The following is a 25,734-nucleotide window of genomic DNA, read 5'->3' as shown; positions in this document are numbered from 1 at the left end:
ATGAGAAGTGTGGGAGGTGGGCAGATTAGAAAGGGTAATGAGTGTTGGGATGAAGAAGTAAGATTATTAGTGAAAGAGGAAAGAGAGGCATTTGGATGATTTTTGCAGGGAAATAGAGCACATGACTGGGAGATGGTTAAAAGAAAGAAGCAAGAGGTGAAGAGAAAGGAACTGGTACCTACCCTTGTAGCTTCTGGGGGATGACCAAGTCCCACCCACCACAAGTGCATAAAGGGGGAACACCTCCTCCAGCCCAAGGGCTGACACCAGATGAACAAGGCTGGCACCTGATTCCTAACCTGTGATCTTGGACCACAGGTTAGGGCTTTCACGGAGCGCTCCTCAAGGTCCTAGTAGGAAAGCCCTAACCCTCTGAGAGCACTCACACTCTCTAGGCACCGTGTGCCATGGCAGTTAACAGTGGCAAATGTAATATGCACAGTGCCTTTGCATGTGCCACTGGTGCTAACCACACTACACACAAAGTACCACTGGTGATGACTACTACACATCATGAGCCACTGATGCTGACCACTAAAACACAGACAGCTGATGCTTACCACTATACACCAGATGTTCTTAGTGCTTACTACTACACAAAAGTTGCTGCTACTGCTAATATCTACTCACTATGTGCTCCTGGTGCAGACCACTACACACCATGTGTCACTGGTGCTGAACACTACACACCCTGTATCACTGATGTTGACCACTACATCCCATGTGTTGCTGGTGCTGGACTGTACACCGGGTGCTCCTGTTGCAGACCACTATATACAAGGTGTTGCTGGTCACTGTACAACCGATACTCCTGGTGCAGACCACTATATACAAGGTGCAGACCACTATATACCAGGCGTTGCGGGTGCAGACCACTGTACAACAGATACTCCTGGTGCAGACCACTATATACCAAGTGTTGCTGGTGCAGACCACTGTACAACAGATACTCCTGGTGCAGACCACTATATACAAGGTGCTGCTGGTGCAAACCACTGTACACCAGGTGTTCCTGTTGCAGACCACTATATATCAGGTGCTCTAATTGCAGACCACTATATACCAGGGGTTACTGGTGCTGACCACTATATACCAGGTGTTGCTGGTGCTGAACATACTGAGTGTTGCTGGCACTGACCACTATATACCAGGTGATGCTGGTGCAGACCACTGTATAGCAGGTGTTGCTGGTGCTGACCACTGTACAACAGGTGCTCCTGGTGCAGACCACTATATACCGGGTGATGCTGGTGCTGACCACTATATACTAGGTGTTGCTGGTGCTGACCACTATATACCAGGTGTTGCTGGTGCTGACCACTATATACCAGGTGTTGCTGACCACTATATACCAGGTGTTGCTGGTGCTGATCACTATATACCAGGTGTTGCTGCTGCTGACCACTATATACCAGGTAATGCCGGTGCTGACCACTATATACCAGGTGTTGCTCGTGCTGACCACTGTATACCAGGTGATGCTGGTGCTGACCACTATATACCAGGTGTTGCTGGTGCTCACCACTATATACCAGGTGTTGATGGTGCTGACCACTATATCCCAGGTGTTCCTGGTGCTGATCACTATATACCAGGTGTTGCTGGTGCTGACCACTATATACCAGGTGTTGCTGGTGCTGACCACTATATACCAGGTGTTGCTGGTGCTGACCACTATATACCAGGTGTTGCTGGTGCTGACCACTATATACCAGGTGTTGCTGATGCTGACGACTATATACCAGGTGTTACTGGTGCTGACCACTATATACCAGGCGGTGCTGGTGCTGACCACTATATACCAGGTGTTGCTGGTGCTGATCACTATATACCAGGTGTTGCTGGTGCTCACCACTATATACCAGGTGTTGCTGGTGCTGACCACTATATACCAGGCGATGCTGGTGCTGACCACTATACACCAGGTGTAGCTGGTGCTGACCACTATATACCAGGTGTTGATGGTGCTGACCACTATATACCAGGTGTTGCTGGTGCTCACCACTATATACCAGGTGTTGCTGGTGCTGACCACTATATACCAGGTGCTGACCACTATATACCAGGTGCTGACCACTATATACCAGGTGTTGCTGATGCTGACCACTGTATACCAGGTGTTGCTGGTGCTCACCACTATATACCAGGTGTTGCTGGTGCTCACCACTATATACCAGGTGTTTCTGGGGCTGACCACTATATACCAGGTGATGCTGGTGCTGACAACTATATACCAGGTGTTGCTGGTGCTCACCACTGCATACCAGGTGTTGAACATTAAATACCAAGTGTTGCTGGTGTTGACCACTATATACCAAGTGTTGCTAGTTCTGACCACTATGTACCAGGTGTTGCTGGTGCTGACCACTATATACCAGGTGCTGACCACTATATACCAGGTGTTGCTAGTTCTGACCACTATGTACCAGGTGTTGCTAGTTCTGACCACTGTATACCAGGTGTTGCTGGTGCTGACCACTGTGTATCAGGTGTTGCTGGTACTGACCACTATATACCAGGTGTTGCTGGTGCTGACCACTATATACCAGGTGATGATCACAATATACCAGGTGTTGCTGGTGCTGACCACTATAAGGTAGCTTGCAAAAGGTGTTGCTGGTGCTGACCACTATATACCAGGTGTTGCTGGTGCTCACACTTATACCAGGTGTTGATCACTATATACAGGTGTTGCTGGTGCTGACCACTGTAGACCAGGTGTTGCTGGTGCTGACCACTATATACCAGGTGTTGCTGGTGCTGACCACTATATACCAGGTGTTGCTGGTGCTCATCACTTATACCAGGTGTTGATCACTATATACCAGGTGTTGCTGGTGCTGACCACTATATACCAGGTGTTGCTGGTGCTGACCACTATATACCAGGTTTTGCTGGTGCTGACCACTGTATACCAGGTGTTGCTGGTGCTCACCACTGTATACCAGGTGTTGCTGGTGCTCACCACTATACACAAGGTGTTGCTGGTGCTGACCACTGTATACCAGGTGTTGCTGGTGCTGACCACTATATACCAGGTGTTGCTGGTGCTGACAACTATATACCAGGTGTTGCTGGTGCTGACCACTATATACCAGGCGTTGCTGGTGCTGACCACTATATACCAGGTGTTGCTGGTGCTGACCACTATATACCAGGTGTTGCTGGTGCTGACCACTATATACCAGGTGATGCTGGTGCTGACGACTATATACCAGGTGATGCTGGTGCTGACCACCATATACCAGGTGATGCTGGTGCTGACCACTATATACCAGGTGATGCTGGTGCTGACCACTATATACCAGGTGTTGCTGGTGCTGACCACTATATACCAGGTGTTGCTGGTGCTGACCACTATATACCAGGTGTTGCTGGTGCTCACCACTGTATACCAGGTGATGCTGGTGCTCACCACTATATACCAGGTGTTGCTGGTGCTGACCACTATATACCAGGTGTTGCTGGTGCTCACCACTATATACCAGGTGTTGCTGGTGCTGACCACTATATACCAGGTGTTGCTGGTGCTGACCACTATATACCAGGTGTTGCTGGTGCTCACCACTATATACCAGGTGATGCTGGTGCTCACCACTATATACCAGGTGTTGCTGGTGCTCACCACTATATACCAGGTGATGCTGGTGCTCACCACTATATACCAGGTGTTGCTGGTGCTGACCACTGTATACCAGGTGTTGCTGGTGCTGACCACTGTATACCAGGTGTTGCTGGTGCTGACCACTGTATACCAGGTGTTGCTGGTGCTGACCACTGTATACCAGGTGTTGCTGGTGCTGACCACTATATACCAGGTGTTGCTGGTGCTGACCACTATATACCAGGTGTTGCTGGTGCTGACCACTATATACCAGGTGTTGCTGTTGCTGACCACTATATACCAAGTGTTGCTGGTGCTAACCACTGTATACCAGGTGTTGCTGGTGCTGATCACTATATACCAGGTGTTGCTGGTGCTGACCACTATATACCAGGTGTTGCTGGTGCTGACCACTATATACCAGGTGTTGCTGGTGCTGACCACTATATACCAGGTGTTGCTGGTTCTGACCACTATATACCAGGCGTTGTTGGTGCTGACCACTATATACCAGGTGTTGCTGGTGCTGACCACTATATACCAGGTGTTGCTGGTGCTGACCACTATATACCAGGCGTTGCTGGTGCTGACCACTATATACCAGGTGTTGCTGGTGCTGACCACTATATACCAGGTGTTGCTGGTGCTGACCACTATATACCAGGTGATGCTGGTGCTGACGACTATATACCAGGTGATGCTGGTGCTGACCACTATATACCAGGTGATGCTGGTGCTGACCACTATATACCAGGTGATGCTGGTGCTGACCACTATATACCAGGTGTTGCTGGTGCTGACCACTATATACCAGGTGTTGCTGGTGCTGACCACTATATACCAGGTGTTGCTGGTGCTCACCACTGTATACCAGGTGATGCTGGTGCTCACCACTATATACCAGGTGTTGCTGGTGCTGACCACTATATACCAGGTGTTGCTGGTGCTCACCACTATATACCAGGTGTTGCTGGTGCTGACCACTATATACCAGGTGATGCTGGTGCTGACCACTATATACCAGGTGTTGCTGGTGCTCACCACTATATACCAGGTGATGCTGGTGCTCACCACTATATACCAGGTGTTGCTGGTGCTCACCACTATATACCAGGTGATGCTGGTGCTCACCACTATATACCAGGTGTTGCTGGTGCTGACCACTGTATACCAGGTGTTGCTGGTGCTGACCACTGTATACCAGGTGTTGCTGGTGCTGACCACTGTATACCAGGTGTTGCTGGTGCTGACCACTGTATACCAGGTGTTGCTGGTGCTGACCACTATATACCAGGTGTTGCTGGTGCTGACCACTATTTACCAGGTGTTGCTGGTGCTGACCACTATATACCAGGTGTTGCTGTTGCTGACCACTGTATACCAAGTGTTGCTGGTGCTAACCACTGTATACCAGGTGTTGCTGGTGCTGATCACTATATACCAGGTGTTGCTGGTGCTGACCACTATATACCAGGTGTTGCTGGTGCTGACCACTATATACCAGGTGTTGCTGGTGCTGACCACTATATACCAGGTGTTGCTGGTTCTGACCACTATATACCAGGCGTTGTTGGTGCTGACCACTATATACCAGGTGTTGCTGGTGCTGACACTGTATACCAGGTGTTGCCGGTACTGACCACTATATACCAGGTGTTGCTGGTTCTGACCACTATATGCCAGGTGTTGTTGGTGCTCACCACTATATACCAGGTGATGCTGGTGCTGACCACTATATACCAGGTGTTGCTGGTGCTGACCACTATATACCAGGTGTTGCTGGTGCTGACCACTGTATACCAGGTGATGCTGGTGCTCATCACTATATACCAGGTGTTGCTGGTGCTGACCACTATATACCAGGTGATGCTGGTGCTCATCACTATATACCAAGTGTTGCTGGTGCTGACCACTATATACCAGGTGTTGCTGGTGCTGACCACTGTATACCAGGTGATGCTGGCGCTCATCACTATATACCAGGTGTTGCTGGTGCTGACCACTATATACCAGGTGTTGCTGGTGCTGACCACTATATACCAGGTGTTGCTGGTGCTGACCACTATATACCAGGTGATGCTGGTGCTGACCACCATATACCAGGTGATGCTGGTGCTGACCACTATATACCAGGTGTTGCTGGTGCTGACCACTATATACCAGGTGTTGCTGGTGCTCACCACTATATACCAGGTGTTGCTGGTGCTCACCACTGTATACCAGGTGTTGCTGGTGCTCACCACTGTATACTAGGTGTTGCTGGTGCTAACCACTGTATACCAGGTGTTGCTGGTGCTGACCACTGTATACCAGGTGTTGCTGGTGCTCACCACTGTATACCAGGTGTTGCTGGTGCTAACCACTGTATACCAGGTGTTGCTGGTGCTGATCACTATATACCAGGTGTTGCTGGTGCTGACCACTGTATACCAGGTGTTGCTGGTGCTGACCACTGTATACCAGGTGTTGCTGGTGCTAACCACTGTATACCAGGTGTTGCTGGTGCTGATCACTATATACCAGGTGTTGCTGGTGCTGACCACTATATACCAGGTGTTGCTGGTGCTGACCACTATATACCAGGTGTTGCTGGTGCTGACCACTATATACCAGGTGTTGCTGGTTCTCACCACTATATACCAGGCGTTGCTGGTGCTGACCACTATATACCAGGTGATGCTGGTGCTGACCACTATATACCAGGTGTTGCTGGTGCTGACCACTATATACCAGGTGTTGCTGGTGCTGACCACTATATACCAGGTGTTGCTGGTGTTGACCACTATATACCAAGTGTTGCTGGTGCTGACCACTATATACCAGGTGTTGCTGGTGCTGACCACTATATACCAGGTGTTGCTGGTGCTGACCACTGTATACCAGGTGTTGCTGGTGCTGACCACTGTATACCAGGTGGTGCTGGTGCTGACCACTGTATACCAGGTGTTGCTGGTGCAGACCACTATATACCAGGTGTTGCTGGTGCTGACCACTGTATACCAGGTGGTGCTGGTGCTCACCACTGTATACCAGGTGTTGCTGGTGCTGACCAGTATATACCAGGTGTTGCTGGTGCTGACCACTGTATACCAGGTGTTGCTGGTGCTCACCACTGTATACTAGGTGTTTCTGGGGCTGACCACTATATACCAGGTGTTGCTGGTGCTGACCACTGTATACCAGGTGGTGCTGGTGCTCACCACTGTATACCAGGTGTTTCTGGGGCTGACCACTATATACCAGGTGTTGCTGGTGCTGACCACTGTATACCAGGTGTTGCTGGTGCTCACCACTGTATACTAGGTGTTGACCACTATATACCAAGTATTGCTGGGTCATCAATATAAGGTAAAATAATACGTCTTCATCTCTTGGTCAAAGACAAGGATCTAAGATGTCTGTTAAGGTGTGAGCCCTAACGAAGCTTATGATTATATTACACATGGGCTAAAGGATATAATGACAGTAAAAAATAATACATATAAGTGTGAAGATATGTGCATTAATGTACACCACAGCTCTGTAGGTAAACTGTTTACATTATGACAACCACACCCATTAATGTTATGATCACAGCCCTTCAGGTAAACTGCTCACACCCTGAGAGACAACCATAGCCCTTTAAGCAAACTGTTTACATTATGACAGACAACCACAGCCATGTAGGTAAACTGTTTACATAATGACAGACTACCAGAACATCATGAGACAACTACAGTAAATTGTTGATATAATAACAGATAACCAAAGGTAAATGTTAACATTACAGATGACTCCAGCCCACAGGTAAGTTGTTTACATAAAGACATACCACCACAGTCATGTAGATAAAATGTTAAGATGAGAGATGACTCCGGCCCACAGGTAAACTGTTTACATCATAAAATCTACCTTAGTCCTGCACGTAAATTGTTTACATATGACTACAGTTCTCCAGGTAAACAATTGTTTACAAACACGATCAGGTCATGGTTAGGTTTTTGGTGTGATAATGTATTCCTCAGGTCTTCCAACACAGATCATCATCAACAGTAATGTATGACAAAGACCATCATCACCAGTAACGCATGACACAGAACATCACCACTGGTATCGCATGACACAGACCATCATCACCAGTAATGCATGACACAGACCATCTTCACCAGTAATGTATGACACAGACCATCACCACCAGTATGGTATGACACAGACCATCACCACTAGTAATGCATGACACACACCATCATCACCAGTAATGTATGACACAGACCATCATCACCAGTAAGGTATGACACAGACCATCATCACCAGTAATGTATGACACAGACCATCACACTAGTAATGTATGACACAGACCAACATCACCAGTAATGTATGACATAGACCATCACAACCTGAAATGCATGACATAGACCATCATCACCAGTAAAGTGAAACAGACCATCATCACCAGTAATTCATGAAACAGACCCTCATCACCAGTAATGCATGACAAAGACCATCATCACCAGTAATGTATGACAAAGACCATCGTCAACAGTAATGTATGACATAGACCATCTTCACCAGTAATGCATGGCACAGACCATCATCACCAGTAATGTATGACACAGACCATCATCACCAGTAATGTATGACACAGATCATCATCACCAGTAATGTATGACACAGACCATCATCACCAGTAATGTATGACACAGACCATCATCACCAGTAATGCATGACACACACCATCATCACCAGTAATGTATGACACAGACCATCATCACCAGTAATGTATGACACAGATCATCATCACCAGTAATGTATGACACAGACCATCATCACCAGTAATGTATGACACAGACCATCATCACCAGTAATGTATGACACAGATCATCATCACCAGTAATGTATGACACAGATCATCATCACCAGTAATGTATGACACAGACCATCATCACCAGTAATGTATGACACAGATCATCATCACCAGTAATGTATGACACAGACCATCATCACCAGTAATGTATGACACAGACCATCATCACCAGTAATGTATGACACAGACCATCATCACCAGTAATGTATGACACAGACCATCATCACCAGTAATGTATGACAAAGACCATCATCACCAGTAATGTATGACAAAGACCATCATCACCAGTAATGTATGACACAGACCATCATCACCAGTAATGTATGACACAGAACATCATCACCAGTAATGTATGATACACCATCATCACCAGTAATATATTACACAGACCATCATCACCAGTAATGCATGACATAGACCATCATCACCAGTAATGCATGACATAGACCATCATCACCAGTAATATATTACACAGACCATCATCACCAGTAATGCATGACATACACCATCATCACCAGTAATGTATGACACAGACCATCATCACCAGTAATGTATGACACAGACCATCATCACCAGTAATGCATGACATAGACCATCATCACCAGTAATATATGACAGAGACCATCATCACCAGTAATGCATGACACAGAACATCACCACCAGTAATGCATGACAGAGACCATCATCACCAGTAATGCATGACATAGACCATCATCACCAGTAATATATGACACAGACCATCATCACCAGTAATGCATGACAGAGACCATCATCACCAGTAATGCATGACATAGACCATCATCACCAGTAATATATGACACAGACCATCATCACCAGTAATGCATGACAGAGACCATCATCACCAGTAATGCATGACATAGACCATCATCACCAGTAATATATGACACAGACCATCATCACCAGTAATGCATGACATACACCATCATCACCAGTAATGCATGACAGAGACCATCATCACCAGTAATGCATGACACAGACCATCACCACCAGTAATGTATGACAACAACTATCATCACCAGTAATGTATGACACCAAACATCACCCATAATGTATGACAGACCATCATCACCAGTAATGCATGACACAGACCATCATCACCAGTAATGCATGACACAGACCATCATCACCAGTAATGTATGACACCAAACATCACCCATAATGTATGACAGACCATCATCACCAGTAATGCATGACACAGACCATCATCACCAGTAATGCATGACACAGACCATCATCACCAGTAATGCATGACACAGACCATCATCACCAGTAATGTATGACACCAAACATCACCCATAATGTATGACAGACCATCATCACCAGTAATGCATGACACAGACCATCATCACCAGTAATGCATGACACAGACCATCATCACCAGTAATGTATGACACCAAACATCACCCATAATGTATGACAGACCATCATCACCAGTATGCATGACACAGACCATCATCACCAGTAATGCATGACACAGACCATCATCACCAGTAATGTATGACACAGACCATCATCACCAGTAATGTATGACACAGACCATCATCACTAGTAATGTATGACACACACCATCATCACCAGTAATGTATGACACAGACCATCATCACCAGTAATGTATGACACAGACCATCATCACCAGTAATGTATGAAATAGAATATCATCACCAGTAATGCATGACAAAGACCATCATCCCCAGTAATGCATGACACAGACCATCATCACCAGTAATGCATAACACAGAACATCACCACCAGTCATGTATGACACAGACCATCATCACTACAAATGTATGACATACATCATATCACCAGTAATGCATGACACAGACCATCATCACCAGTAATGCATAACACAGAACATCATCACCAGTCATGTATGACACAGACCATCATCACTACAAATGTATGACATACATCATATCACCAGTAATGCATGATACAGACCATCATCACCAGTAATGCATGACACAGACCATCATCACCAGTAATGTATGGAAAAGACCATCATCACCAGCAATGTATGACACAGACCTTCATCACCAGTAATGTATGACACAGATCATCATCATCATCAGTAATATATGACACAGACCATCATCACCAGTAATGTATGACACAGAACATCCCCAGTAATGCATGACACAGACCATCATCACCAGTAATGTATGACACAGACCATCATCACCAGTAATGTATGACACAGACCATCATCACCAGTAATGTATGACACAGACCATCATCACCAGTAATGTATGACACAGACCATCATCACCAGTAATGTATGACACAGACCATCATCACCAGTAATGTATGACACAGACCATCATCACCAGTAATGCATGACACAGACCATCATCACCAGTAATGTATGACACAGACCATCATCACCAGTAATGTATGACACAGACCATCATCACCAGTAATGTATGACACAGACCATCATCACCAGTAATGCATGACACAGACCATCATCACCAGTAATGTATGGAAAAGACCATCATCACCAGCAATGTATGACACAGACCATCATCACCAGTAATGTATGACACAGATCATCATCATCATCAGTAATATATGACACAGACCATCATCACCAGTAATGTATGACACAGAACATCCCCAGTAATGCATGACACAGACCATCATCACCAGTAATGTATGACAAAACCATCATCACCAGTAATGTATGACACAGACCATCATCACCAGTAATGTATGACACAGAACATCCCCAGTAATGCATGACACAGACCATCATCACCAGTAATGTATGACAAAACCATCATCACCAGTAATGTATGACACAGACCATCATCACCAGTAATACATGACACAGACCATCATCACCAGTAATGTATGACAAAGACCATCATCACCAGTAATGTATGACACAGACCATCATCACCAGTAATGTATGACAAAGACCATCATCACCAGTAATGTATGACAAAGACCATCATCACCAGTAATGTATGACACAGACCATCATCACCAGTAATGTATGACACAGAACATCATCCCCAGTGATGCATGACACAGACCATCATCACCAGTAATGTATGACACAGACCATCATCACCAGTAATGTATGACAAACACCATCATCACCAGTAATGTATGACACAGACCATCATCACCAGTAATGTATGACACAGACCATCATCACCAGTAATGTATGACAAAGACCATCATCACCAGTAATGTATGACACAGACCATCATCACCAGTAATGTATGACAAAGACCATCATCACCAGTAATGTATGACACAGACCATCATCACCAGTAATGTATGACACAGAACATCAACCCCAGTGATGCATGACACAGACCATCATCACCAGTAATGTATGACAAAGACCATCATCACCAGTAATGTATGACAGAGACCATCATCACCAGTAATGCATGACACAGACCATCATCACCATTAATGTATGACAAAAACCATCAACCCCAGTAACGCATGACACAGACCATCATCACCAGTAATGCATGACAAAGAACATCACCAGTAATGTACGACACAGACCATCATCACCAGTAATGTATGACACAGACCATCATCACCAGTAATGTACGACACAGACCATCAACCCCAGTAACGCATGACACAGACTATCATCACCAGTAATGCATGACACAGAACATCACCAGTAATGTACGACACAGACCATCATCACCAGTAATGTATGACACAGACCATCATCATCAGTAATGTATGAAACAGACCATCATCACCAGTAATATGACACAGACCATCATCACCAGCAATGTATGACATAGACCATCATCACCAGTAATGTGACACAGACCATCAGCAGTAATGCATGAGAAAGACCATCATCAGCAGTAATGCATGACACAGACCATCATCAGCAATAATGTGACACAGACCATCATGAGCAGTAATGTGACAGACCATCATCAGTAGTAATGCATGACACAGACCATCATCAACAGTAATGTGACACAGACCAACAGCAGCAGTAATGTGACACAGATCAACAGTAATGCATGACACAGACCATCATCACCAGTAATGACACAGACCATCATCAGCATTAATATATGACACAGACCATAATCAGCAGTAATGCATGACACAGACCATCATCACCAGTAATGTGACACAGACCATCATCAGCATTAATATATGACACAGACCATCATCACCAGTAATATTACACAGACCATCATCACCAGCAATATATGACACAGACCATCATCAGCAGTAATGTATGACACAGACCATCAGCAGCAGTAATGCACGAAACAGACCGCCATCAGTCACATTACAACTTATATCTTTGATGGTCTTTCATGGTATACAAGATTTAGTTGCCAATTATTTTCCTGAACTTGTGATTGTAATGTTCTAATATCATGTTGTGAGATATTCTTCCAGGAGGAGAATGCTGCAATGTGGGTCAGTTGTTGACAATGAAGGAGGAGACATTGTACACCCCACATGGTTATAGCACAATCTGTAATTCTGAGGTGTTCTAAGCGTGTTAGTCCACCAGCAAGTGTGGTATTAAGTATGAGGTCATCGTTGATACATTCAAAGGTTTCCTGGTAAGGTTCAGGAAGGAAGGTGAGGCTCAGGTTACGTAGCTCTGGTGTGTGGGTTAATAAAGCCAGCACAACCTTAGACGAACTCACAATAACAGATGCCACCTTCAGCAGTCTCCAGGTGGGCATCTGGTATCCTTCCTCTATGTACAAGTTACATTCAATCCATTCTAAGTTGGGGGTCAATTCCATCAGCCAGGCAAGGTCCAAGGGACAATTGATGCTCTTCAGAAATCGAAGTTCCTTTAATGTGTCTCCTTGCATCTGTAGACCACTGTAAATATCACTTGCACATCCACGGAAATCTAGGTCGAGAGTGAGAGTTGTGAGAGGCTGCAGGTGAGGCAGCGAGGCAAGTGAAGACTCACATGTTATGAGAGTTGTCAAGTGTGGACATGCAACCTTGAGAAGAGAGGCTTGTGCAGGCAGGATTCTGTCCTCCCACAGGTGGGTCAGCTTGTACTGCTCCACTCCTTCTTGTGGCTGTAGAAGTTGTAGCACAGCAGAGAGCGAGCCAGCCTCCACGTACCCGCCAAATGATGTCAGGTTAGGCACATAACGCAGCAGAAGCAGGGCACTCATCATGCTCACTTGAGTCTCACTGATACATACAAAGTTTAGTGTTGCACAGCAGGAGTTGGTGGGCAGTTGGTGGGTAGCTACCTGCTCCTGGCTCTGACCCTCAACAACGATCGGATCCTTCAGTATGAGCGCTGCCAGGGCCATGTCATCCACCCTCATTGAGCCAGACACATCTACGTGTTGCAGGGAGTGGCAGTTGACCCCTAGTGTGGCTAACATGTTGCGGTCAGCCACACCAGACAACCTAACCCACTGCAGGTGACGCATCTGATTTAAAAGACGATAAAAAGTGCTGTTAACATCTGGCAAATATTTCTGATCATTCTTCATCTTGACATTACAAATGAAACCAAGTCGGGTCAGGCCTACCAGTAAGCCAAGATTCAATGTTCTATACAGGTGGAAAATTTCATCTATATAAGCGTAGCCACCTTGGGTGAGGTCAACCCAATGTGTGTTACGGTCAGCCAACAGTTCCAGAAGCATACACTTGCTGGCCATGGGCACATCATACATGTGGATACACAAGATACGTTTCAAAAGTTTCTGACGAATATTAGAATTAAGAGTTGTAAGGACATATTTGCGCTGCCGCAAACGTTCTGGTGGGCTGGCCTGGTGGTTGAGACAGCGGTGCAGCCAACGCCACACCCACTCACTACAAGTCTCCATCAGTGAGCTTATCACTCTGACAGGAGGCATCCTCCCTACTTATATGCATGTATGTACTACAAATGATAGTTACAATGTACTGTAAGTTCTGTAAGTTTTAGTAAATGACTTAGCAATGCTTCTCCTTAGCTTCTCTTCAACTGAAGTTAACAACAACACAAGATGCTGCAACACATTCTGAAAAAAGAGATATACAAAGGAAAGAATTTTTTATCATGACTAGTCATGTAACTGTCACTATAATATGATCATTACACTATCCAAGGAATACTTTACAACCACTCACTGCAATATGATCATTACACTGTCCTAGGGATACTTTACAACCAACCACTATATGATCATTACACTGTCCAAGGAATACTTTACAACCACTCACTATAATATGATCATTACACTGTCCTAGGAATACTTTACAACCACTCACTATAACATGATCATTACACTGTCCTAGGAATACTTTACAACCACTCACTATAATATGATCATTACACTGTCCTAGGAATACTTTACAACCACTCACTATAACATGATCATTACACTGTCCAAGGAATACTTTACAACCACTCACTATAATATGATCATTACACTGTCCAAGGAATACTTTACAACCACTCACTATAATATGATCATTACACTGTCCAAGGAATACTTTACAACCACTCACTATAACATGATCATTACACTGTCCAAGGAATACTTTACAACCACTCACTATAATATGATCATTACACTGTCCTAGGAATACTTTACAACCACTCACTATAACATGATCATTACACTGTCCTAGGAATACTTTACAACCACTCACTATAATATGATCATTACACTGTCCTAGGAATACTTTACAACCACTCACTATAACATGATCATTACACTGTCCAAGGAATACTTTACAACCACTCACTATAATATGATCATTACACTGTCCAAGGAATACTTTACAACCACTCACTATAATATGATCATTACACTGTCCTAGGAATACTTTACAACCACTCACTATAACATGATCATTACACTGTCCTAGGAATACTTTACAACCACTCACTATAATATGATCATTACACTGTCCTAGGAATACTTTACAACCACTCACTATAACATGATCATTACACTGTCCAAGGAATACTTTACAACCACTCACTATAATATGATCATTACACTGTCCAAGGAATACTTTACAACCACTCACTATAACATGATCATTACACTGTCCTAGGAATACTTTACAACCACTCACTATAACATGATCATTACACTGTCCAAGGAATACTTTACAACCACTCACTATAATATGATCATTACACTGTCCAAGGAATACTTTACAACCACTCACTATAATATGATCATTACACTGTCCAAGGAATACTTTACAACCACTCACTATAATATGATCATTACACTGTCCTAGGAATACTTTACAACCACTCACTATAATATGATCATTACACTGTCCTAGGAATACTTTACAACCACTCACTATAACATGATCATTACACTGTCCTAGGAATACTTTACAACCACTCACTATAACATGATCATTACACTGTCCTAGGAATACTTTACAACCACTCACTATAATATGATCATTACACTGTCCAAGGAATACTTTACAACCACTCACTATAATATGATCATTACACTGTCCTAGGAATACTTTACAACCACTCACTATAACATGATCATTACACTGTCCTAGGAATACTTTACAACCACTCACTATAATATGATCATTACACTGTCCTAGGAATACTTTACAACCACTCACTATAATATGATCATTACACTGTCCAAGGAATACTTTACAACCACTCACTATAATATGATCATTACACTATCCTAGGAATACTTTACAACCACTCACTATAATATGATTATTACACTGTCCTAAGAATATTTTACAACCACTCATTACCATGTGCAAATTAACAACATTACAACAATCAGTTAAACCATATATGCCACCTGCTTCTTCCTAACATTACAACGATTAGTTAAGCTATTATTACTAACATTATACAATCATTAGTCATCATTACCAACATTACAACCATCAGTTAAGTCATCTATATAATCTACCCAAGCTGGCTGGCAATTTAGGTTTTAATCCTATCCAGTACTATCATTGTCAAGTTATGAGCAGCAAGAATCAAAATATCTTAAAGACTTGTAGAAGACAGCCATGATATTGTGAGGCCAAATATCTGGCCCAGTCATGATATTGTGAGGCCAAATATCTGGCCCTTCATGATGCTATTCAGGGATCTATCCTTCCTGAATCTCATCACAACTGCTCACACTCCCTGATCCTATACTATCCCAGCCCAGAACATTTACTTTCAACACCACACGATTACTTCATCGTGACACAATTATTCTCAAGGCCTCATCCACATATGGTTAACCTTACCCTACCTAAATATATTTTCTGGTGTTAAACCAGCTGCATTTTCTTTACAAATCAATGTACATCAGTATCACCCAAGGGTCAGGAAGGTAGTGTACATCAGTAGCAACCAGGGGTCAGGAAGGTAGTGTACATCAGTAGCAGCCAGGGGTCAGGAAGGTACAGTGTACATCAGTAGCAACCAGGGGTCAGGAAGGTAAAGTGTACATCAGTAGCAGCCAGGGGTCAGGAAGGTAGTGTACATCAGTAGCAACCAGGGGTCTGGAAGGTACAGTGTACATCAGTAGCAGCCAGGGGTCCGGAAGGTACAGTGTACATCAGTAGCAGCCAGGGGTCCGGAAGGTACAGTGTACATCAGTAGCAGCCAGGGGTCAGGAAGGTACAGTGTACATCAGTAGCAGCCAGGGGTCCGGAAGGTACAGTGTACATCAGTAGCAACCAGGGGTCCGGAAGGTACAGTGTACATCAGTAGCAGCCAGGGGTCCGGAAGGTACAGTGTACATCAGTAGCAACCAGGGGTCCGGAAGGTACAGTGTACATCAGTAGCAGCCAGGGGTCAGGAAGGTAGTGTACATCAGTAGCAGCCAGGGGTCCGGAAGGTACAGTGTACATCAGTAGCAGCCAGGGGTCAGGAAGGTAGTGTACATCAGTAGCAGCCAGGGGTCAGGAAGGTACAGTGTACATCAGTAGCAGCCAGGGGTTCGGAAGGTACAGTGTACATCAGTAGCAGCCAGGGGTCAGGAAGGTAGTGTACATCAGTAGCAGCCAGGGGTCCGGAAGGTACAGTGTACATCAGTAGCAGCCAGGGGTCAGGAAGGTAGTGTACATCAGTAGCAGCCAGGGGTCAGGAAGGTAGTGTACATCAGTAGCAGCCAGGGGTCGGAAGGTACAGTGTACATCAGTAGCAGCCAGGGGTCAGGAAGGTACAGTGTACATCAGTAGCAGCTAGGGGTCAGGAAGGTATAGTGTACATCAGTAGCAGCCAGGGGTCAGGAAGGTACAGTGTACATCAGTAGCAGCCAGGGGTCCGGAAGGTACAGTGTACATCAGTAGCAACCAGGGGTCCGGAAGGTACAGTGTACATCAGTAGCAGCCAGGGGTCCGGAAGGTACAGTGTACATCAGTAGCAGCCAGGGGTCAGGAAGGTAGTGTACATCAGTAGCAGCCAGGGGTCCGGAAGGTACAGTGTACATCAGTAGCAGCCAGGGGTCCGGAAGGTACAGTGTACATCAGTAGCAGCCAGGGGTCAGGAAGGTACAGTGTACATCAGTAGCAGCCAGGGGTCAGGAAGGTACAGTGTACATCAGTAGCAGCCAGGGGTCCGGAAGGTACAGTGTACATCAGTAGCAGCCAGGGGTCAGGAAGGTACAGTGTACATCAGTAGCAGCCAGGGGTCAGGAAGGTACAGTGTACATCAGTAGCAGCCAGGGGTCAGGAAGGTACAGTGTACATCAGTAGCAGCCAGGGGTCAGGAAGGTAGTGTACATCAGTAGCAGCCAGGGGACAGGAAGGTACAGTGTACATCAGTAGCAGGCAGGGATCAGGAAGGTAGTGTACATCAGTAGCAGCCAGGGGTCCGGAAAGTATAGTGTACATCAGTAGCAACCAGGGATCAGGAATGTACAGTGTACATCAGTAGCAGGCAGGGATCAGGAAGGTAGTGTACATCAGTAGCAGCCAGGGGTCAGGAAAGTATAGTGTACATCAGTAGCAATCAGGGGTCAGGAATGTACAGTGTACATCAGTAGCAGGCAGGGGTCAGGAATGTACAATGTACATCAGTAGCAACCAGGGGTCAGGAAGGTACAGTGTACATCAGTAGCAGCCAGGGGTCAGGAATGTACAGTGTACATCAGTAGCAGGCAGGGGTCAGGAATGTACAATGTACATCAGTAGCAGCCAGGGGTCCGAAAGGTACAGTGTACATCAGTAGCAGCCAGGGGTCAGGAAGGTACAGTGTACATCAGTAGCAGCCAGGGGTCAGGAAGGTAGTGTACATCAGTAGCAGCCAGGGGTCAGGAAGGTAGTGTACATCAGTAGCAGCCAGGGGTCAGGAAGGTACAGTGTACATCAGTAGCAGCCAGGGGTCAGGAATGTACAGTGTACATCAGTAGCAGCCAGGGGTCTGGAATGTACAGTGTACATCAGTAGCAGCCAGGGATCAGGAATGTACAGTGTACATCAGTAGCAGCCAGGGGTCCGGAAGGTAAAGTGTACATCAGTAGCAGCCAGGGGTCTGGAATGTACAGTGTACATCAGTAGCAGCCAGGGGTCAGGAATGTACAGTGTACATCAGTAGCAGCCAGGGGTCAGGAAGGTAAAGTGTACATCAGTAGCAGCCAGGGGTCAGGAAGGTAGTGTACATCAGTAGCAGCCAGGGGTCTGGAATGTACAGTGTGCATCAGTAGCAGCCAGGGGTCTGGAATGTACAGTGTACATCAGTAGCAGCCAGGGGTCAGGAAAGTATAGTGTACATCAGTAGCAGCCAGGGGTCAGGAAGGTAGTGTACATCAGTAGCAGCCAGGGGTCTGGAATGTACAGTGTACATCAGTAGCAGCCAGGGGTCAGGAAAGTATAGTGTACATCAGTAGCAGCCAGGGGTCAGGAAAGTATAGTGTACATCAGTAGCAGGCAAGGTTCAGGAAAGTACAGTATACATCAGTGGCAGCCAGGGGTCAGGAATGTACAGTGTACATCAGTGGCAGCCAGGGGTCCATAATGGAGGAGAGAGTGAGTAATGTGATTAAGGCTTGGCACAGAGTGGCACAGGTTCCTGGGCACTAAGCCAACTCCACCCACCACACACACACAGTGCCTCCAACTTCCTGGTTCACTAACATTAACAAACTTCATATTCCTAAACATCTTTCAACAAACTAAAATAAATCATTTACTTCCTATAAGAAGGTAACAGACAATTCTACACCATAAAGATTAAAATGAATTACGTCAGGACCTGGTTGTTTTGTACAATCAACAGCTCTCTCTCTCTCTCTCTCTCTCTCTCTCTCTCTCTCTCACACACACACACACACACACACACACACATACACACACCTGTTAAGCAGACAAAAATATACAACCTGGAAGTAATGCAAAAACTCTAAACACACAAAACTGATGGATTGTAGGAAATCAATTATGCTTCAAAGAACTTGAACTCTCACAATGGAGAGAGAAATACAAGACAATATGAAGTGTACAGTCTACAGTGATAATGAGAGAAATACATGACAATATGAACTGTACAGTCCAGAAAGATAACATGAGAAATACATGACAATAAGAACTCTACACATCAGAATGATAAGAGAAATACATGACAATATGAACTGTACAGTCCAGAATGATAACATGAGAAATACATGACAATATGAACTGTACCGTCCAGAATGATAACATGAGAAATACATGACAATATGAACTGTACAGTCCAGAATGATAACAAGAGAAATACTTTTATTCTTATTTTTATTTTGCTTTGTCGCTGTCACCTGCGTTTGCGAGGTAGCGCAAGGAAACAGACGAAAGAGATGGCCCAACCCACCCCCACACACATGTATATACATATACGGCCACACCCACAAATATACATACCCATACATCTCAATGTACACATATATATACACACACAGACACATACATATATACACATGCACACGTCACACTGTCTGCCTTTATTCATTCCCATCGCCACCTCGCCACACATGGAATAACATTCCCCTCCCCCCTCATGTGTGCGAGGTAGCGCTAGGAAAAGACAACAAAGGCCCCATTCGTTCACACTCAGTCTCCAGCTGTCATGCAATAATGCCCGAAACCACAGGTCCCTTTCCATATCCAGGCCCCACAGAACTTTCAATGGTTTACCCCAGACGCTTCACATGCCCTGATTCAATCCACTGACAGCACGTCAACCCCGGTATACCACATCGATCCAATTCACTCTATTCCTTGCCCGCCTTTCACCCTTCTGCATGTTCACGCCCCGATCACTCAAAATCTTATTCACTCCATCTTTCCACCTCCAATTTGGTCTCCCACTTCTCCTCGTTCCCTCCACCTCCGAGACATATATCCTCTTGGTCAATCTTTCCTCACTCATTCTCTCCATGTGCCCAAACCATTTCAAAACACTCTCTTCTGTTCTCTCAACCACGCTCTTTTTATTTCCACACATCTCTCTTACCCTTACATTACTTACTCGATTAAACCACCTCACACCACATATTGTCCTCAAACATCTCATTTCCAGCACATCCACCCTCCTGCGCACAACTCTATCCATAGCCCACGCCTCGCAACAATACAACATTGTTGGAACCACTATTCCTTCAAACATAGCCATTTTTGCTTTCGGAGATAATGTTCTCGACTTCTAAACATTCTTCAAGGCTCCCAGGATTTTCGCGCCCTCCCCAACACTATGATTCACGTCTGCTTCCATGGTTCCATCTGCTGCCAGATCCACTCCCAGAAATACATGACAATATGAACTGTACAGTCCAGAATGATAAAAGAAATACATGACAATATGAACTGTACAGTCCAGAATGATAATGAGAGAAATACACGACAATATGAACTGTACAGTCCAGAATGATAACAAGAGAAATACACGTCAATATGAACTGTACAGTCCACAATGATAATGAGAGAAATACATGACAATATGAACTGTACGGTCCAGAATGATAAGAAAAATACATGACAATATGAACTGTACAGTCCAGAATGATAACGAGAAATACATGACAACATGAACAGTACAGTCTAGAACAATAATGATAGAAATACATGACAATATGACCTGTACATTCTAGAATGATAATGAGAGAAATACATGACAATATGAACTGTATTGACTAAAATGGTTACGAGAGAAATATATGACAATATGACCTGTACATTCTAGAATGATGAGAGAAATAAATGACAATATAAACTGTACATTCTAGAATGATAATGAGAGAAATAAATGACAATATGAACTGTACAGTCTAGAATGATAATGAGAGATATACATGACAATATGAACTGTACAGACTAAAAATGATAACGAGAGAAATAAATGACAATATGAACTGTACAGTCTAGAATGATAATGAGAGATATACATGACAATATGAACTGTACAGACTAAAGATGATAACAAGAGAAATACAAGACAATAAGAACTGTACAGTCTAGAATCATAACGTGAGAAATACACGACAAAAAGAACTGTACAGTCTAGAATGATAACAAGAGAAATACATGATAATAAGAACTGTGCAGTCTACAATGATAACAAGAGGAATACATGACACTAAGAACTGTACAGTCTAGAATGATGAGAGAAACACATTATAATATGACCTGTACATTCTAGAATGATAATGAGAGAAATACATGACAATATGAACTGTACAAGCTAGAATGGTTATGAGAGAAATACATGACAATATGACGTGTACATTCTAGAATAATAATGAGAGAAATACATGACAATATGAACTGTACAGTCTAGGATGATAACAAAAGAAATACATGATAATATGAACTTTTTTTTTGCACATTCTAGAAAGATAATGAGAGAAATACATGACAATATGAACTGTACAGTCTAGAATGGTTATGAGAGAAATACGTGACAATACGACCTGTACATTCTAGAATGATAATGAGAGAAATACATGACAATATGAACTGTACAGTCTAGAATAATAACGAGAAAAATACATGACAATAAGAACTGTACAGTCTAGAAAGATAATGAGAGAAATACATGACAATATGAACTGTACAGTCTAGAATGATAATGAGAGAAATACATGACAATAAGAACTGTACAGTCAAGAATGACAAGTGAAATACATGACAATATGAACTGTACAGTCTAGAACGATAATGAGAGAAATACATGACAAAATGAACTGTACAGTCTAGAATGATAATGAAAGAAATACATGACAATAAGAACTGTACAGTCCAGAATGATAATGAGAGAAATACATGACAATAAGAACTGTACAGTCTAGAATGATTACGAGACAAATACATGACAATAAGATTGTACAGTCTAGAATGATAATGAGAGAAATACATGACAATATGAACTATAGCATCAGATTGGAGAAGAGCAGTGTGGTTTCAGAAGTGGTAGAGGATGTGTGGATCAGGTGTTTGCTTTGAAGAATGTATGTGAGAAATACTTAGAAAAGCAAATGGATTTGTATGTAGCATTTATGGATCTGGAGAAGGCATACGATAGAGTTGATAGAGATGCTCTGTGGAAGGTATTAAGAATATATGGTGTGGGAGGCAAGTTGTTAGAAGCAGTGAAAAGTTTTTATTGAGGTTGAAAGGCATGTGTATGTGTAGGAAGAGAGGAAAGTGATTGGTTCTCAGTGAATGTAGGTTTGCGGCAGGGATGTGTGATGTCTCCATGGTTGTTTAATTTGTTTATGGATGGGGTTGTTAGGGAGGTGAATGCAAGAGTTTTGGAAAGAGGGGCAAGAATGAAGTCTGTTGTGGATGAGAGAGCTTGGGAAGTGAGTCAGTTGATGTTCGCTGATGATACAGTGCTGGTGGCTGATTCATGTGAGAAACTGCAGAAGCTGGTGACTGAGTTTGGTAAAGTGTGTGAAAGAAGAAAGTTAAGAGTAAATGTGAATAAGAGCAAGGTTATTAGGTACAGTAGGGTTGAGGGTCAAGTCAATTGGGAGGTAAGTTTGCATGGAGAAAAACTGGAGAAAGTAAAGTGTTTTAGATATCTGGGAGTGGATCTGGCAGCAGATAGAACCATGGAAGCGGAAGTGAATCACAGGGTGGGGGAAGGGGCGAAAATCCTGGGAGCCTTGAAGAATGTGTGGAAGTCGAGAACATTATCTCCGAAAGCAAAAATGGCTATGTTTGAAGGAATAGTGGTTCCAACAATGTTGTATGATTGCGAGGCGTGGGCTATGGATAGAGTTGTGCGCATGAGGGTGGATGTGCTGGAAATGAGATGTTTGAGGACAATGTGTGGTGTGAGGTGGTTTGATCGAGTAAGTAATGTAAGGGTAAGAGAGATGTGTGGAAATAAAAAGAGCGTGGTTGAGAGAGCAGAAGAGGGTGATTTGAAATGGTTTGGGCACATGGAGAGAATGAGTGAGGAAAGATTGACCAAGAGGATATATGTGTCGGAGGTGGAGGGAACGAGGAGAAGTGGGAGACCAAATTGGAGGTGGAAAGATGGAGTGAAAAAGATTTTGTGTGATCGGGGTCTGAATATGCAGGAGGGTGAAAGGCAGGCAAGGAATAGAGTGAATTGGATCGATGTGGTATACCGGGGTTGACGTGCTGTCAGTGGATTGAATCAGGGCACGTGAAGCGTCTCGGGTAAACCATGGAAAGCTGTGTAGGTATGTATATTTTGCGTGTGTGGACGTATGTATATACATGTGTATGGGGGTGGGTTGGGCCATTTCTTTCGTCTGTTTCCTTGCGCTACCTCGCAAACACAGGAGACAGCGACAAAGCAAAAAAAAAAAAAAAATATATATATATTATCCCTGGGGATATGGGAGAAAGAATACTTCCCACGCATTCCTTACGTGTCGTAGAAGGCGACTAAAGGGGACGGGAGCTAGGGGCCAGAAATCCTCCCCTCGTATTTTAACTTTCTAAAATGGGAAACAGAAGGAGTCACACGGGGAGTGCTCATCCTCTTCAAAGGCTCAAATTGGGGTGTCTATATGTGTGTGGATGTAACCAAGATGTGAAAAAAGGATAGGTAGTATGTTTGAGGAAAGGAACCTGGATGTTTTGGCTCTGAGTGAAACGTAGCTTAAGGGTAAAGGGGAAGAGCGGTTTGGGAATGTCTTGGGAGTAAAGTCAGGGGTTAGTGAGAGGACAAGAGCAAGGGAAGGAGTAGCACTACTCCTGAAACAGGAGTTGTGAGAGTATGTGATAGAATGTAAGAAAGTAAATTCTACATTAATATGGGTAAAACTGAAAGTTGATGGAGAGAGATGGGTGATTATTGGTGCATATGCACCTGGGCATGAGAAGAAAGATCATGAGAGGCAAGTGTTTTGGGAGCAGCTGAATGAGTGTGTTAGTGGTTTTGATGCACAAGACCGGGTTCTGGTGATGGGTGATTTGAATGCAAAGGTGAGTAATGTGGCAGTTGAGGGAATAATTGGTATACATGGGGTGTTCAGTGTTGTAAATGGAAATGGTGAAGAGCTTGTAGATTTATGTGCTGAAAAAGGACTGGCGACTGGAAATACCTGGTTTAAAAAGCGAGATATACAAAAGTATACGTATGTAAGTAGGAGAGATGGCCAGAGAGCGTTATTGGATTACGTGTTAATTGACAGGCGCGCCAAAGAGAGACTTTTGGATGTTAATGTACTGAGAAGTGCAACTGGAGGGATGTCTGATCATTATCTTGTGGAGGCTAAGGTGAAGATTTGTATGGGTTTTCAGAAAAGAAGAGAGAATGTTGGGGTGAAGAGGGTGGTGAGAGTAAGTGAGCTTGGGAAGGAGACCTGTGTGAAGAAGTACCAGGAGAGACTGAGTACAGAAGGGAAAAAGGTGAGAACAAAGGAGGTAAGGGGAGTGGGGGAGGAATGGGATCTATTTAGGGAAGCAGTGATGGCTTGCACAAAAGATGCTTGTGGCATGAGAAGCGTGGGAGGTGGGTTGATTAGAAAGGGTAGTGAGTGGTGGGATGAAGAAGTAAGATTATTAGTGAAAGAGAAGAGAGGCATTTGGACGATTTTTGCAGGGAAAAAATGCAAATGAGTGGGAGATGTATAAAAGAAAGAGACAGGAGGTCAAGAGAAAGGTGCAAGAGGTGAAAAAGAGGGCAAATGAGAGTTGGGGAGAGAGAGTATCATTAAATTTAGGGAGAATTAAAAGATGTTCTGGAAGGAGGTAAATAAAGTGCGTAAGACAAGGGAGCAAATGGGAACTTCAGTGAAGGGGGCTAATGGGGAGGTGATAACAAGTAGTGGTGATGTGAGAAGGAGATGGAGTGAGTATTCTGAAGGTTTGTTGAATG

General features: G+C 44.0%; 1 protein-coding gene across 14 annotated transcripts in view; it reads right to left on the bottom strand.

The window, feature by feature from the left end:
- LOC139749640 (SET domain-containing protein 9-like) overlaps nucleotides 1-25,734 on the bottom strand; it is a 186,279-nt gene that overhangs the window by 108,791 nt on the left and 51,754 nt on the right. The window contains exon 1 of one of the 14 annotated variants that reach the window (XR_011713006.1): nucleotides 631-2,570. The exons of 10 other annotated variants lie outside the window; for them this stretch is intronic. Coding sequence is in view for 1 of the 4 variants with exons in the window: in XM_071663800.1 (XP_071519901.1) it covers nucleotides 12,767-14,323 (1,557 nt within the window). In the remaining 3 variants the exon portion in view is untranslated. Of the gene's footprint in view, nucleotides 1-630; nucleotides 2,571-10,824; nucleotides 14,471-25,734 lie in introns of those variants that run through there. 3 more of the 14 variants (XR_011713007.1, XR_011713008.1, XM_071663800.1) reach the window with 3 other exon arrangements.

Source organism: Panulirus ornatus, chromosome 7 (assembly GCF_036320965.1).
Source record: "Panulirus ornatus isolate Po-2019 chromosome 7, ASM3632096v1, whole genome shotgun sequence".
In the NCBI taxonomy this organism is placed as follows: domain Eukaryota; kingdom Metazoa; phylum Arthropoda; class Malacostraca; order Decapoda; family Palinuridae; genus Panulirus; species Panulirus ornatus.
Note: the sequence above shows the minus strand (reverse complement) of the source record. Positions and strands in the feature narration are given on the sequence as shown.